The following is a 16,929-nucleotide window of genomic DNA, read 5'->3' as shown; positions in this document are numbered from 1 at the left end:
AATCAACCAAAACTTCACCAGAAAGTTTTTCTCTTTCCCGGGACAATATTGTGTAGGAATACAGGTACCGTAACTCCTTTTTGCACTGACAAAAAACATGTTGGACTTATTTGATTCAATAGTGGACACTAGTTGCACACAAATGTTTTGCTTTGGTAGAAACTTAAACAACTGAGTTAAATCAAGACAACCTTTTCATATTCAGTAAACCTGTGCATTTTGAGTTCATAAAACACGATTGAAACATGTTCTGATGGAGTAAGTTGAGCTCCTGGAATATTTTAATTCTTCACAATTCTGTCATTTTATTTCAACACTATTCAATAACTTTTATCCAAATTCTACTTGGTCCCTTAAATACTACATGTTGTCTTCATATTGCCTACGGTTCAACAAAGTCTAAATTCTGGTTACCATAAAAATTGAATGGGTCTACACCAACTACCAGCCTCCTATCTTTATCCTGGTTGCAGGAGGGCTGGGAAATAACCCTGAAGTGATAGGTTACGAGGCAGGGTGCACCCCGAACAGGTCATCAGTCTGTCACATAGAAACAAACAACCATTTACACTTACATTCACGGATAATTTAGAATCATCAATTAACCTAGCTCTAACAGCTGCATGACTTTTCACTGTGGCAGGAAACCAGAATACCCAGAGAGAAACCACTGCAAACTAGCCAGACTGTGGACTTGCACCCAGGACCTTCTTACTGTGGAGCAACAGCACTCACCAGCATGCCAACAATGTAGGAAATACAGGGAAGCTATGATTTCCTGTTGAATTTTGTACAGATCTTTAAAGCCTGAGGCAATTGTGTTAAATACACGTGGGATGCTTACGTAAATCCAGGGGCTGGCCCCCTTTTCTTTTCTTTTTTTCCTTTTATTTATTTTTTTATTTTTCAGTGTGTTCCTCCTTCAATTAAATCTCAATCACAAAAATGTGGCGCTCCGAAATAAGGCTCACACCGTTAATTCATCATTTTCACTCTGTACCACTGCTCCTTATCAGGCTGTGTGAAGCACAGTAAACAATTCAGTCGAGGCCTTGAGCCATAAACAGACATCACTCACAGACATTGTTTTCATAACCAAACTGCTTTCGACCCTGTCCCCTAAATCTACACAAATGCCCTCTGGGTGACATGAAATGCATTTAACCAATTAAACAATCAATGGCTTCTTGTTGTTGTAACAGATTCTATATTTGAACGTTTGTGTGCAGCATTTTGCGTATCAGCATAGCATTTGTTAGTAAAGCATTCTTCATTGCATCAGCGTGTGTGTATCACTCTTCATTGTACAAACATGTGTATGTATGTGTGTGTGTGTGGATCACTTCTCAGTGAATTGAATCAGCATTTCGATTTGTGTGCGTGTGTGTGTCATTTCTCAGTCAATCAACGAGTGGATATGTGTTCATATGTGTGTTTCTCTTGATTCTGAGTCAGTGTATGTAGATGTGTGTGTTTGTGTGTGTGTTTGTGTTCATCACTTTCCTGTTCTGGTGTTCTGGGTAAACCATGGCCTGAAGCCCCTGGGGTCCTGCCCTCCCCCTTTTCAGTCCGTTTGGGTCCATTGGTGCTGCTGCCCAAAGTTCTCTCCATACTGGTTCTGGCCCCAATTGAGGCAGTCCTTTTCTCCAGTGTCCTGCATCTTCTCCTTGTCCAGCTCCTCCTGAACTTGACCCTTTTTGCTTCTGTAGGTCCTTCAGGGTTTGCTCCTGCTGTTGGAGCTTCTTGTCAGGTTTGGCAACCTCCTGCTCCAGCAAGCTCCGGCCTGATTTCAAGTCTTGTATCTGGGACTCTAAGCCTGACTGATGGGTTCGATTAGCAGCCAGCTCCTCCTGAGCCATGCGCAGTTTCTGCTCTGATGTCTCGAGCTCTCAATGAGGGCAGAAACCTCAGAGTCTCCATACACGTCAGATTGAAGTTTATTGATGTTTTCCTTGCTTTGCTCCACGGCCTTCTGCAGCTCTGCTGTTCGGCTCTTCTCAGAGGTCAGCTCCTGACCGAGCCCCGACACCTGTGCCTTCAGCTTATGTTCTTCTGCTGCTTTTGTCCAATCTGAGGTGCCTTCTGACCTCAGTTACTCCTCGTGTCTCTGGCACGCCCTTTTTGCTGCCCGATCATCCGTGTTAGTCCGTCACTGTCCTGCACAGTTTTAATGCAGAGTTGTTAAGGTCAACATTCTTTTGCTCGGCCTCACTTTTCATCCAGGCTTAATAGGCGTCTTGTCACAGCTCTGTCAGCTGAAGCTGTCTGGAAATCTCCCCCGTATAGTGAAACGGGCCTTGGATTTAACGTTCTCCGTCTCCGCTGCATGAGATCTTTTTCCTGCAGGACTGTTGACATTCTCAGGCTGTTGTTGTGGGTCCAGCTGCTGTAGCATTTGGTCAGGGTCACATCAAAGATGGTAGAGGGGAGAGAAAAGATGGTAGAGGGGAGAGCAGGAGTCCAGGTCAGCCTCGGCTTTCCGGGCCGACAAAGCAGCCTGTAATCAAGCATAAAGAGAAAAAACAAAAACAAAACAAAAACAGACGAACAGGAAAATGATGTTGTTTTGGCTGTGTTATTCAGAGAGGGGCCAGGCCCTGTGTCAGCCTTCTCCCCCCCTTTTTTTTGTTTTTTCTCACTATATAATCAACTCCTAACCCACCAAATTGACAGGACAACACAGGTACACGTTAAAATTCTTTAAGATCATGTTTAATAATTCAAAAAAGGAATTTTCTTTCATTCAGTAATCACTTGTATTAATCAATCAGAGGAAAACATGTCACAATTTGACTCTTTTAACCACTAAATTTGTTGTTTCATCACTGGTTTATCGTACCATTGTCTGTCTTTTTGAAGTCAAGTTGTTGTCCTGCAACCCAGAGAGTTTATTTGTTAGTAGTGGATAAACTTTATCATTTAACATCAGGTGTATGTTAAGTTTCGCTGCTTTAAACTTGCTGGAAATCTTCACGTGTTCATGAGTGTAAGCCGTTTCTTCATTGCATGTGTGTGCGTTTGTGGGTGGGTTATTTTAACTTTTTCTCAAACAAGGCATTTCTCTAATTGTGTGTGTTTTTAATTTTGTTTCCCAAATTTTGATTTCCCACCTTAAATAACAGCATTCCATGTCTTCAGCCAGGAATTAGAGCTTGCTTGTGAGATTCAGGGACACATGGTGCCAAAAACAATTCAGTGAAGTACTTGCCTGAAAATTTTCAGTGATGGTAACCGATAACTGGAGGAGAAGATGTCCCTTAAGCTTCTTTTTTGGGTGGGGACAAAGTGAGAGGTCAAACTGTTAAATTTTGAGCCAGAGCTTGGCCTGTCTGTCGTCCCAATTTTGTTAATCTATCCTTTTGCTGCTGTACTCAGGTCTCCAGTTTGAGAGAAATCCACCTGTATTAAGAGACTAAAACATTCATTTACTATTTTTCTTACAACATCCATTTGGTTCATCTGCCTAGATTTTACTCTCTCTCTTGGTGCATAGTTCACACAGTCAGGCAGTTGCCTTTTATGGGCATGCATATTTCCGGTCACTCACCCCCAGCAGCTGCAACGCCGTCTCTCCTATATCAAAACTCAGCCAAACATCAAACATTCACCGTAGTCATTCAAAACTTTATTTGTAATATTATAATCAGCAAAATCAGCGTTTTAATTACAGGCATGTATCATTGTTTGCAAATCATACTTATAAAACTCAATAACACGCTAAACAGGAAGTCCTCTGTGGGCTTCACAGCAGCCACCTCATTTGCATGTTCACACACTATCTAAAAATAGCTCGCAGCGCTGCAGCGCGCTGTCGTCACACACAGCCTCGTTTCACACTCAACTTTCTCTTATATTACAAAGACGTCTTATATTTACACTCACTCTCAGGCCTGAAAGTTTTAGCGCCTACACAATTTTGACAAATTTAAGTTAACGGGTCCAACCGAAGAAAGTCCAACTTTTTTGTAATCAATTAACCAGTATCTGTCCAACAGTTTCTGGCCTCATCTCTAAAGTCCCTAACTCAATTTAAAAGTGTCCAACACCCAAGGTCCAACCTTTGCTGCCCAAAAAAGCACAGATAAGGAGCCTCTAACTCCTAGCTTGTTCCAGGATGCCCTGTACCCCACAGTCAAGCCAACTGAACAGACCCTGTTCGCCGACAGGTCAAGGTCGCGCGTCCGCGGCCAGGAGGGAGCGTAACCTCCGGGCTATGCGCTTCTTAACAGTCCAACTGTCGTTCTTAAAAAATTTATAATGATTTGAAACAACAGTCAACACACTAAGACAAGAGTATGACTGAGGCCGGTCCAACCATGACCAATGGGGACTTTAACCCACTAAATGACCAATTTCCTATCCAACTAAATTATCTCAGCAGTCCAACTGCTATTTATTATCACTCAGCAGTCCAACTGCTATTTATTACCATTATTTCAACTTCAATTCTCATGAGATTTTTCATCAACATCAAAACAGACACTCACCGGCAACTTTTACTGAATAGACATTTAATTTTATCGTCCAATTCAGCACACTTCGGATAAAATCAACAGGCCTGTGCCTACCTCTTTTATAAAGGCGCCTGTCCACTCAGTTCGATTGCCGGATAATGTCTGCCCGTCTGACCACCTCGGACCGTCCAAGCCTCCAAAACTTCCACCCCAATACCACAGGACGAGCCCCCAAAACTGTTACGGATTCAAATATTGGGGATGGATACAAGAGGAAAACCAAAAATAACCACACTGGTCCGGCCAGGTCAAGTCAAACGATGATTTAATGAACACACGCGTGGGAGATGGACACCATACAGCAGACAGCATCAGATCTCAAAATGGTGGAGCCTTGATCAAACTCTTATAGCCTCTAGTGGCCCCCACCTAATCATAAAAGCCTAAACATTCACATTCTTTCTCACACAGCGCCTAAGCTACGACCTTGGCTCCCTGTTTATCTGCTCCTGCTGAGATGGGGCAGTATGCTCTGTTCTCTTCTAACCAGACAAATAAGGCAATGACTTTCTGTGAACAGTATTTTCTTATAACTCAGCAGTATAATGCATCATAAAACAAAATCATACATTCACAATAAATTAACAGTCTAATGTAATGCAAATCAGTTTACCAAATGTAATAGTTATCACCTTCTTCTAATTCAGGAGCATAATGCAAACTAAAACTACATAATAATTCACAATCTTTAATTAGGGGTCTAACATGGCATAAAATAATATAATAATCCGACAATTCCTGTAAAAAAGCTGTAAGTCTTGATAGAAGAAGCATATACACATATTTGTGGCTTTCTCTTATACAATTCAAGATCCCCGTGCTGGGCAAATAGGTTTTGAAGCTGTTTGAGCTAAGATTTTCAAGTTAATCACAAGATGAAAACTTATAATTTTTTTTCGTGTGAGAAAAGCACTGGCCGTGGTGTAATGTGGATGGTATCAGCCAGCAGCAAAGGCCCTGGTGTAATGTAGTTGGCCTCAGCCAGTAACAAAGGTCCTGTTGTAATGTGGATGGCCTCATCTAACAACACTGTCCCTGGTGGAATATGGATGGTATTGGTCAGCACCACACGCCCTGGTGTAATGTGGATGGGCTTAGCTAACACCACTGGCTCTGGTGAAATGTGCATGATATCGGCGCATGTAACAGTGAGAAACGCACTGTCTTGGCGAAAGAAAGCGTTTTTGTACAAGTTCATGAATATACTTGAAACTTTTGATAGAAGTATCAGATACACATATTTATCATCTTATAGAATTCAATATCCCCGTGTTGAGCAAAAAGGTTTTAAAGCTGTTTGAGCTAAGATTTTCAAGTTAATCACAAGATGAAAACGTATCATTTTTTTTCGTGCGAGAAAAGCACTGGCCGTGGTGTAATGTGGATGGTTTTAGCCAGCAGCAAAGGCCCTGGTGTAATGTGGATGGTATCAGCCATTAACACAGGTCCTGTTGTAATGTGGATGGCCTCATCTAACACCACTGGCTCTGGTGAAATGTGGATGGCCTTAGCTAACACCACTGGCTCTGGTGAAATGTGCATGATATCGGCGCATGTAACAGTGACAAAACGCACTGTCTTGGAGAAAGAAAGCGTTTTTGTACAAGTTCATGAATATACTTGAAACTTTTGATAGAAGTATCAGATACACATATTTATCATCTTATAGAATTCAATATCCCCGTGTTGAGCAAAAAGGTTTTAAAGCTGTTTGAGCTAAGATTTTCAAGTTATTCACAAGATGAAAACCTATACTTTGTTTTGGGCGAATTCCCCCATTTAAATGCATGTAATCGTAGGAAACGCACTGTCTTGACGAAATAAAGCGTTTTTGTACAACTTCATATAAATGGCTGTAAGTCTTGATAGAAGAAGCATATACACATATTTGTGGCTTTCTCTTATACAATTCAAGATCCCCGTGCTGGGTAAATAGGTTTTGAAGCTGTTTGAGCTAAGATTTTCAAGTTAATCACAAAATGAAAACTTATAATTTTTTTTCGTGTGAGAAAAGCACTGGCCGTGGTGTAATGTGGATGGAATCAGCCAGCAGCAAAGGCTCTGGTGTAATGTGGATGGTATCAGCCAGTAACACAGGTCCTGTTGTAATGTGGATGGCCTTAGCTAACACCACTGGCTCTGGTGAAATGTGGATGGGCTTAGCTAACACCACTGGCTCTGGTGAAATGTACATGATATCGGCACATGTAACAGTGAGAAATGCACTGTCTTGGAGAAAGAAAGCGTTTTTGTACAAGTTCATGAATATAGTTGTAACTTTTCATAGAAGTATCAGATACACATATTTATCATCTTATAGAATTCAATATCCCCGTGTTGAGCAAAAAGGTTTTAAAGCTGTTTGAGCTAAGATTTTCAAGTTAATCACAAGATGAAAACGTATCATTTTTTTTCGTGCGAGAAAAGCACTGGCCGTGGTGTAATGTGGATGGTTTTAGCCAGCAGCAAAGGCCCTGGTGTAATGTGGATGGTATCAGCCATTAACACAGGTCCTGTTGTAATGTGGATGGCCTCATCTAACACCACTGGCTCTGGTGAAATGTGGATGGCCTTAGCTAACACCACTGGCTCTGGTGAAATGTGCATGATATCGGCGCATGTAACAGTGACAAAACGCACTGTCTTGGAGAAAGAAAGCGTTTTTGTACAAGTTCATGAATATACTTGAAACTTTTGATAGAAGTATCAGATACACATATTTATCATCTTATAGAATTCAATATCCCCGTGTTGAGCAAAAAGGTTTTAAAGCTGTTTGAGCTAAGATTTTCAAGTTAATCACAAGATGAAAACTTATAATTTTTTTTCGTGCGAGAAAAGCACTGGCCGTGGTGTAATGTGGATGGTATCAGCCAGCAGCAAAGGCCCTGGTGTAATGTAGTTGGCCTCAGCCATTAACAAAGGTCCTGTTGTAATGTGGATGGCCTCATCTAACAACACTGTCCCTGGTGGAATATGGATGGTATTGGTCAGCACCACACGCCCTGGTGTAATGTGGATGGGCTTAGCTAACACCACTGGCTCTGGTGAAATGTGCATGATATCGGCGCATGTAACAGTGAGAAACGCACTGTCTTGGCGAAAGAAAGCGTTTTTGTACAAGTTCATGAATATACTTGAAACTTTTGATAGAAGTATCAGATACACATATTTATCATCTTATAGAATTCAATATCCCCGTGTTGAGCAAAAAGGTTTTAAAGCTGTTTGAGCTAAGATTTTCAAGTTAATCACAAGATGAAAACGTATCATTTTTTTTCGTGCGAGAAAAGCACTGGCCGTGGTGTAATGTGGATGGTTTTAGCCAGCAGCAAAGGCCCTGGTGTAATGTGGATGGTATCAGCCATTAACACAGGTCCTGTTGTAATGTGGATGGCCTCATCTAACACCACTGGCTCTGGTGAAATGTGGATGGCCTTAGCTAACACCACTGGCTCTGGTGAAATGTGCATGATATCGGCGCATGTAACAGTGACAAAACGCACTGTCTTGGAGAAAGAAAGCGTTTTTGTACAAGTTCATGAATATACTTGAAACTTTTGATAGAAGTATCAGATACACATATTTATCATCTTATAGAATTCAATATCCCCGTGTTGAGCAAAAAGGTTTTAAAGCTGTTTGAGCTAAGATTTTCAAGTTAATCACAAGATGAAAACGTATCATTTTTTTTCGTGCTAGAAAAGCACTGGCCGTGGTGTAATGTGGATGGTATCAGCCAGCAGCAAAGGCCCTGGTGTAATGTAGTTGGCCTCAGCCAGTAACACAGGTCCTGTTGTAATGTGGATGGCCTCATCTAACAACACTGTCCCTGGTGGAATATGGATGGTATTGGTCAGCACCACACGCCCTGGTGTAATGTGGATGGGCTTAGCTAACACCACTGGCTCTGGTGAAATGTGCATGATATCGGCGCATGTAACAGTGAGAAACGCACTGTCTTGGCGAAAGAAAGCGTTTTTGTACAAGTTCATGAATATAGTTGTAACTTTTCATAGAAGTATCAGATACACATATTTATCATCTTATAGAATTCAATATCCCCGTGTTGAGCAAAAAGGTTTTAAAGCTGTTCGAGCTAAGATTTTCAAGTTAATCACAAGATGAAAACTTATAATTTTTTCTCGTGCGAGAAAAGCACTGGCCGTGGTGTAATGTGGATGGAATCAGCCAACAGCAAAGGCCCTGGTGTAATGTGGATGGAATCAGCCAGCAACGTAGGCCCTGGTGAAATGTAGTTGGCCTCAGCCAGCAGCAAAGGCCCTGGTGAAATGTCAATGGCCTTCGCCAAAGTTTTGGTAGATCTCGGGTTTATAATAGCAGCACCATTAACGAGACTGGGCCAGCTCTGTCTTAACGTGGCGACTCTGTTTATTGCCAAGCTGCATGAACCACTGAATTAGTCCTTACCATAACATCCCCCCTTCTGAGTACATTATAAACTATAATGTTTTCTGTATTAATCCACTTTTATGTCAATACTGAAATCACTGCAACTTAACTTTTAACTGAATACTCCAAGGCTGTTACATTAACTCAAATCTGTAACAAATATTTATTGCCTTTGTATATAACTATTATTTTATTTAACTGTGTGAACTTATTCTAACTATGAAGGTTGTTGGTTCAGTCTTGGTCCCTTATAGTGTCATGAGATGGCTCCTGTTTCGACGTAGAAGCCCCCTCGGGGTCTCAACAAGGTAAGACCGTGGCGTATCTGCTCTGCCTGATATAGTCCCATTTGTTTTCATGTCTGTGATCCAAACTTGATTTATGGGTGTAGTCCAGTGAAGTCTTGTGCTCTGTGTCTGTTGTTGAACCATTTCCACTGTTTTTCTCTCTCCTTCCCTTCTCTCTCACTCAGTTTAGTGATGTTTGTCCAACCTGGGTTGAGGAAGGATGGAAGTATGGGAACTGTGGTACGAAGTTTTCTCCCCATCAGAAGCTCTGCAGGGCTATGTCCATTGGCAAGCGGTGTGGTGCGATATGCCATGAGAGCGAGATATGGGTCTCCTTCTTTCTGTAGAAGGCTCTTTACTGTTCTCACTGCTCTTTCAGCCTCACTATTGCTCTGAGGGAATCTCGGGCTGGAAGTGGTGTGGGCAAAGCCCCACTCTGTAGCAAACTTTTGGAAGTGTTCTGAGGAGAATTGTGGGCCATTATCCGACCTTAACTTTGTTGGTATGCCGTGGCGTGCGAATATGGACTTTAAGTGGTCAATCACTGCTGCTGATGTGGTACAGGACAGCTTAGCTATTTCTATGTATCGTGAGAAATAGTCCACTGCAACCAAATACTGGCGTTACTCCACTCAAAAAGATCAGCACCAACTAACTCCCACGGCCGTGTAGGAAACTCAGTTGGCGTGAGTGTTTATCTTGGTTGCTTTCTCACCTTTGCACATGACTCACATTCTGCTACCAGTTGTTGTAGTTGAGAGCTCAGTCCTGTCCACCATACCAACTGCTTGGCTCGTTCCCTGGACTTTACAATGCCCTGGTGACCTGTGTGCAGTCGTGTCAAAATATCTTTTTGTAATATCTTTGGAATAACTATACGCATACCTTTTAGGAGAAGTTCATTTTCAACAGTCAGGTCCCCTGCATGCTGGTGGTATGGGAAACATGGACCTGGTATTTTGAGTTTGTCCGGCCAGCCATTCTTGCAGTAGAGTTTGATTTGTTTTAGTGTTTCATCTTTGTCTTGCTGCTCTCTTATTTGTTGTAGTCTCTCCTCTGTTGCAGGAAGGCCTGAAATCACCTCATGTGCATACAGGTCCATTTCGTCTCTTAATGTCTCGTCACCAGGGTTTTAATAGTTTTGCAATTTTCATTAGTTTTTATTTTTATTTAGTTTTGACTTCAGATTTTCAATTTTATATCAGTTTTAATTCGTTTTTTACCAATTGTTTGCTAGTTTAGTTTAGTTTTGATTAGTTTCAGTTATAGTTTTAGTTGTGTTTGCAATAATTAAGTGTAACAAAATCCCAGGTTCATCATATCAGTCATTCTCTTCTGCTTATCCTTGGGTATGTTGCTATTCCAGCTACCATACCCTGCACCCTGGACAGGTCGCCTGTCTGTCGCAGGGCTAACACGCAGAGACAGACAACTCACATTCCCACCTATGGGTTCTTTAAATAAATAAATAAATAAAGGCAGATGAACAACCATTGATACCAGGCAACTATAAAATGTATATCTTGGCCCCAATGAGACTATTAACTCTCGCAGCACCGGATGTTCGTAATTTTGGTTCAAGTGAATTGATAAACATTTTGAAGGTAATTGACTCACACAGTTGTGTAGATATCCCCGTCCTGTTGTCTCGGGATGCATCACGCTGCCTTGCCTGGGGTTAGCTTCTGTTTTCTGGGGATGAGGGTTGAGTGTGCTCCCTTACCTTCTCAAGGTAAGCTAGGTTAGCCTTCTTGTGTTAGCTTTTCAAGTGCACTTTAAGGTTTGTGGGATTTTTTTCCCTTTAGAAATGTCCCTCATAATTTGTCTGTTTCCACTACAAGACACTTGCTTTATCCAAAACACAGTCATATTCAAAGTAATCCCAAATTGGACTCTGGCGCTTTCTTCCGACTTTTCCTGACATGATTTTGCGTGTGGATGGAGCAGCAACACAGACGACTCGACTAACGTACTGCCACCTGCTGGCATAATGAGACACAGCAAGAAAAAAATCTGTAAACTAAACTTCATTTTCACCCTTGACTATTGTATGACACGCATACAACAATGAAAACTAAACACATTTTTGCTATAAATTCAGTTAATTTTAGTTAGTTTTGTGAACACTCATTCCAGTTTTAGTTCTGTCTCAACATGGAACTCAATGCCTATAAGAAAATCAGACAATCGCTCACATGCCCAGGTTATGGCTAATGCTTCCTTCTCTATTTGAGCATACCTTTGTTCTGTGGGGGTTAATGCTCCTGAAGCGAAGGCCATTGGCTTGGTTGTGTCATCCTCTTGTTTCTGAAGTAGCACCGCTCCCAGTCCATAGGAGGATGCATCAGCTGATACTGTTGTTTGTGCTTTGGGGTTGTAGAGTGCAAAGTTTGGTGGTTTACTAAGTTCTGACTTAATGTTGTTTAACGCTGTTTGTTGAGCCTCACTCCAACACCACATGTTTTTGGTACTGAGTAGTTCTCTCAACGGCTTTGTTTTCTCTGCTAAGTGGGGAAGGTACTTGCCTAGATGATTAACCATTCCTAGGAATCATCTCACTCCACCCACAATCGGTGGGTGCCTCCATGTTGCTGACCGCTTTCACTTTTTCTGGGTCTGCTTTGACGCCTGTGTCAATGATCTGTCCGAGGAACTTGATTGAGGTCTTTGCAAACTCACATTTCTCACTTTTCAATGTCACCCCTGCTTTTGTGAGCCGTTCGAGGACTGCAACCAGTCTCTTGTCGTGCTGGGCCTGTGTGTCAGCATAAACCAGAATGTCATCCATTTGGCAGACAACTCCGTTCAGCCACTCCAAAAGCTGAGACATTCGTTTTTGAAAATGCTCAGGGGCTGAGGATATGCCGAAACAGAGTCTATTGAAAGAGTACCTTCCGAATGGTGTGATGAAGGTTGTGAGAAGAGCTGACTGCTTGGACAAAGGTATTTGCAAAAACCCTGAGTTAGAATCAAGTTTTGAGAACAACTTTGCGCCCTCTAGCTGTCCTAGGGTGTGCTCAACTGATGAACATGTGTCTTTCTCTTTTCACAGAATTGTTCAGTTTGGTCAAGTCCACGCACACACGCACTTCATCTCTGTTTGGTTTGGGTAGTGGAACCATTCCTGCACACCAGTCAATAGGCTGCTCTACTCTGGAGATTACCCCTAACTCTACCATATGAGCAAGCTCTCTTTTGACTTTGGGCAACAGGGAAAGCAGGGCCCTTCTTGGGGTTGACAGGGCAAATGGTTTAGCGTCTGCTTTAAGCTCAATTTTGTATTCCCCCTCCATTCGGCCTAACCCCCTGAATAGTTTTGGAAACTGCATTTTTACTGCCTCTACCGAAGTGAGTGACACTGCTTCTACTCTGGCCACTAACCCAAGTGCTACACATGCTGAGCGGCTAAGTAACCCTTGCGTCAGGTCTGCTACTACGTACACAGGCTGTACTGTAGTTTTGCTTGGAGTGCTCAGGGTAGCAGTAAATTTCCCTCTAACTGCTAATGGAGACATTCCCGCCCCATACAGTTTCAATAAACCTGTCTGCAGTCTCTCCTGCATGGTGTAATGTGGATGGCCTCAGCCAGCAACACAGGCCCTTTTTTTGTGGATGGCATCAGCCAGCAACACAGGCTGTGTTTAAATATAGTTGGCCTCAGCTAGCAACACAGGCCCTGGTGAAATGTAGATGGTGAAATGTAGTTGGCCTCAGCCAGTAGCACAGGCGCTGGTGTCATGTGGATGGCATCAGCCACCAACACAGGCCCTGGTGAAATGTAGTTGGCCCAATCCAGAAGCACAGGACCTGGTGTGGTGATGATGACCTCACAGGAAACACTGGCTCTGGTGTAATGTGGATAGCCACAGCCAACACCACCTACATTGTTTCGGGCGAGTTCCCCATTCAAATGCATATAATAGTGAGAAACGCACTGTCATGGCGAAATAAAGCGTTGTACAACTTCATATAAATAGCTGTAATTTTTGATAGAAGAGTCAGACACACATATTTATGGCTTTATCTTATAGAATTCAATATCCCTGTGCTGGGCAAACAGGTTTTGCAGCTGTTTGAGCTAAGATTGTCAAGTTATTCACAAAATTAAAACTCTGACACTGTAACGTTGACATTATAATACAAAATCTGTTCCACTTAGAGCCATGCACACCTCCTGAGTTTTTCCAGCGATTTTACATTGGAGCGGTAAGATCCAAATTTCCTTTGACCATTTCATTCTTTGCAAGCAGTCAGATGAAAATCCACCTGAAACTCTTCAAATAATCAGTATAATGTCCTTAACCATGTAAAATCTGTCATAGGCACCATACAGGGCTTGCTTTGTGGCAGGTGAATCGGCAGTTATCTGGCTGGCATTCAAGCTCTAAAGCTTTTACCCTGGCCTTGCTTCCACCTCAAACTCCCAAGGTCTCAGCCAAAGTTTCCACTTGGAGTACCTCTGGGAGCAGTCTGACCAGGCAGAGGAGGTAGAAGCTCCACATTATCTTAACTGACTTTGATGGCATGAACTTGGTCACCTCATTGTATTTTGTGTGATGCTCGAGCTGTCCAGGCTGATTTCCATCTACATTGGCAGTATACACCTTATAGTAACTTTTTACTAGATGGCCACTGTGCAGCAGTCACACACTGCTCTTTACTTAGTAGCCATCAGTACAGCAAACTAACCTGTTTATCCTGTACTAACCCAGAGGATCTTCCTTTTAAATAATAAAGTCTACCTCAGTCTGCAGCATTTTTCACAAAAACAATGATTGACTTTAACAGATTGATTTAAAAAGAGAACTTATATGTGAGCTTTGCACACTGAGAAATCCAACCTCTCGTCCTCTCATTTGCTGTCTTTCTTATCTTTCTCCATCTCTGAGTTGAGTTAGCATTCTTTCTTTTCTCCCCCAGTGAAATACAGCAGCTGGACTTTTAGCTAGCAAAACACTGTGACAAACTGCACATGAACAGTTGTACTGGATGATATTATACAAATTAAAGAGACATACACGTTATGGGAGTGATTTATTCCATGATGCAGGTTGAGTGCACTATGCTTCCTGAAAAGAACACAGTTGTTTTTAATTGCAAAACCAAAAGATCGAACAAACCAGAGAAAAATGAAAGGATAGAATCGTGGTTATAATTACACTGCTGTGTTACACTGTGCCACCATATGTGAAACTCCTTGACTACTACACTGGAACATCATAACTCCCATTTTCCCCTGTGTTTAAGGGGACATTGATACAAAGATGACACATCACTAGAAAACTAAGAACAAAAATATGAGCAGAATATGTACAAAAGATGAATCAAACCAGGAGGAGTGAACACGATCTGCTGCATCAAATACAAGATGGACCAAAGGGTGGTGACAAGGCCGTTCAAAGACCTCTTGACACATCTGTAGATTTGTTCAGCTGCTGTCTGGTGCATTGTGACAGCAACTGCTCACATTAGTTCAATTAAAAAAACAAAATGACTGTCCAAAGGTAACAGAAACACTCATTTGTGTTTTACATGTGCTGGAAAAGAAAAACTGACAGTATATCAAAAATATCCATCTACATTGCTGTCACTGTGTAACTGTGAGCATCTTTATAAGACAAGAAAATTATTTCCAGTTAACAATAAAGACAGTGAAATATCCCTACTCATGACATTATAATGAAAATACCCAAAAATGTAAAGCAGGCAATGATGCTGAGGAAAGTGGAAACAGTGAGATGTTCAAACCTGGGAAACTCTGTGGCAGGAAACTCCAGAAAAAGACGGGTAAAAAAAGTGATGTATTTTGGTATTAGTGTAAAACACACACACACAAAGGGGATATTTACAAAGAGTAAATCACGATCATATTTACACATTTAAAATGAACCAAACTTTTAAGGAGACGTGATTCCACCACAAGCTTTGCCTAATATAGGCTGATACAATAAAATATATCAACTACAGCTTCCCTCCAATGACGGCAACCTTTGTCTCCAGGGGGTCTGCTCTGACCCAGAAAGTGTTAGGACGGGGATGAGGACAAGGAGAAAGGGCTGTACTGTTTCCAGAAATAACTAAATAACAGGAAATGTCACTGAGCAGATCTGCGTCTGCTGTTTCAGGCACCATGGGACAGACAAAGGTGAAACTGATCAGAAACATCACAGACCACACATCTGTAAATTTTGTTACTTTTAAACAAGAACACATGGAGATGAATGTTTTTTTCTTTTTCTTTTTGTTAAATAAACAAAGCTGTGTGTACATACAGTATATTCCAAAGCTGAGCTGTAAGAGTACTTGTCAGTGGAGATTTCAAAAAGTGCAACACTGCCCTCTTGTGTTTGCATGTGTACACCCATCACATGCAAATTCACAAGGGTTTATATCACATCCTACATTCCATTGAGATTATTATTGCCATTGAAGAGAGGAGCAGAATGATAACTGTGTGTGTGTGTGTGTGTGTGTGTGTGTGTGTGTGTGTGTGTGTGTGGGGGGGTGCAACAATAATGGAGGGGAACAATGCAAACTACGTTTAGTGCTCACAAATCATTTTAGCACACCGGTCTCTGGTGGTTTCAACTATCTCTCTGACTGTCAGTATCAGTGGAAACCAGTCTTGTGAGACATGCTTGCCGATTGTACCTGTGTTATTAGACAGACAGTGTACAGATGAGCCTTCAAACTGAGCCACTGGCCCTTGTGTCCAGGGTCTCCAGGGCTGGCACAAAAAAAGGGGTGAGTCCCAACACCATGGTCAGCCAGTTCCCCAAAATAATTAACACAATACCCAGAAGCAGGAGAGTGGAAGAGTCCATGGAAGAGTGGAGTGACCTGACAGAGGAGGAGGAGAGGGAAAATCTAAAGACGAGAGAAGGAAAAAGGCAGAGTGGAGTCCCTGTGCTCATTAGCCAGCTCGGCTCGCCTCAACTAGCTCTTCAGCATTACCATGGTGGCCACCAGCTGGTCTGCTAACTGTGTAGCTCTCTGCAGTTCATGTTTAGGACCACACCCGAATGAGTGCCTAGTAAAAAAGAGAAAAAAGAAAATGAGAGATGCTAAAGAGACATGAAAAATATACATAAAACACATATGTAAGCCCACTTACAATTATGTAAAAGTGTTATATATGACATAAAGCAATGTATAGTATTAGACGGTGTCCTGTGACATACAGTTCTGACTGTGAGCATAACACCAAAACTTCCAAAATGTACCATTTCACAAAAAAGCAGAAAAAATAGTAAAGCACATAATTATATAATTACAATGTAATTTGCCTTCTTGGATAGTAAACTTGATTTAATGCTATGGTTGATTAATTGTTTGAATAATTCTGGACTTCATTAAGAATTCCAGCGTGCTGGCTCAAAATTAGGTATAAAAACACAAATTACGTTTAAGTTTTTCCTTCAAAAATCATTAGTTGTTCCACATGCTCTAATCAGTAAAGTTCCCATATATATTTCTTTATACTGTTAAATAGAACTCACAGGACCAAGTTGGCCAGTTGCAATTTGCTAATCTCAGTGTCTTTCTTAAGCACTCCTAGTAGACGAAACCCTCACAGGATCTACATGCTGACAGGGATTTTTATACAATTTGCTTTATTACATGAAACAGAGGTAAAAAAATATAAAAGATTCTAATCTTATATAACAGAACACAATCAGGCTTTAAAATTAAGAATGATTTACTTTTGTCACAAT

At 41.6% G+C, this 16,929-nt stretch overlaps 1 protein-coding gene across 6 annotated transcripts in view; it reads right to left on the bottom strand.

Moving 5' to 3' along the window:
* Positions 1 to 866: 866 nt before the first annotated feature.
* sorcs2 (sortilin-related VPS10 domain containing receptor 2) overlaps positions 867 to 16,929 on the bottom strand; it is a 393,875-nt gene continuing 377,812 nt past the window's right edge. For all 6 annotated transcript variants that reach the window (XM_085154789.1, XM_085154790.1, XM_085154791.1 and 3 more), the window contains one exon: positions 867 to 16,244. Coding sequence is in view for 1 of the 6 variants with exons in the window: in XM_085154790.1 (XP_085010916.1) it covers positions 16,192 to 16,244 (53 nt within the window). In the remaining 5 variants the exon portion in view is untranslated. The remainder of the gene's footprint in view (positions 16,245 to 16,929) is intronic.

The sequence above is a fragment of the Neolamprologus multifasciatus genome, chromosome 3 (assembly GCF_963576455.1).
Source record: "Neolamprologus multifasciatus chromosome 3, fNeoMul1.2, whole genome shotgun sequence".
Classification (NCBI taxonomy): domain Eukaryota; kingdom Metazoa; phylum Chordata; class Actinopteri; order Cichliformes; family Cichlidae; genus Neolamprologus; species Neolamprologus multifasciatus.
This window is presented reverse-complemented; position numbering and strand designations above follow the sequence as displayed.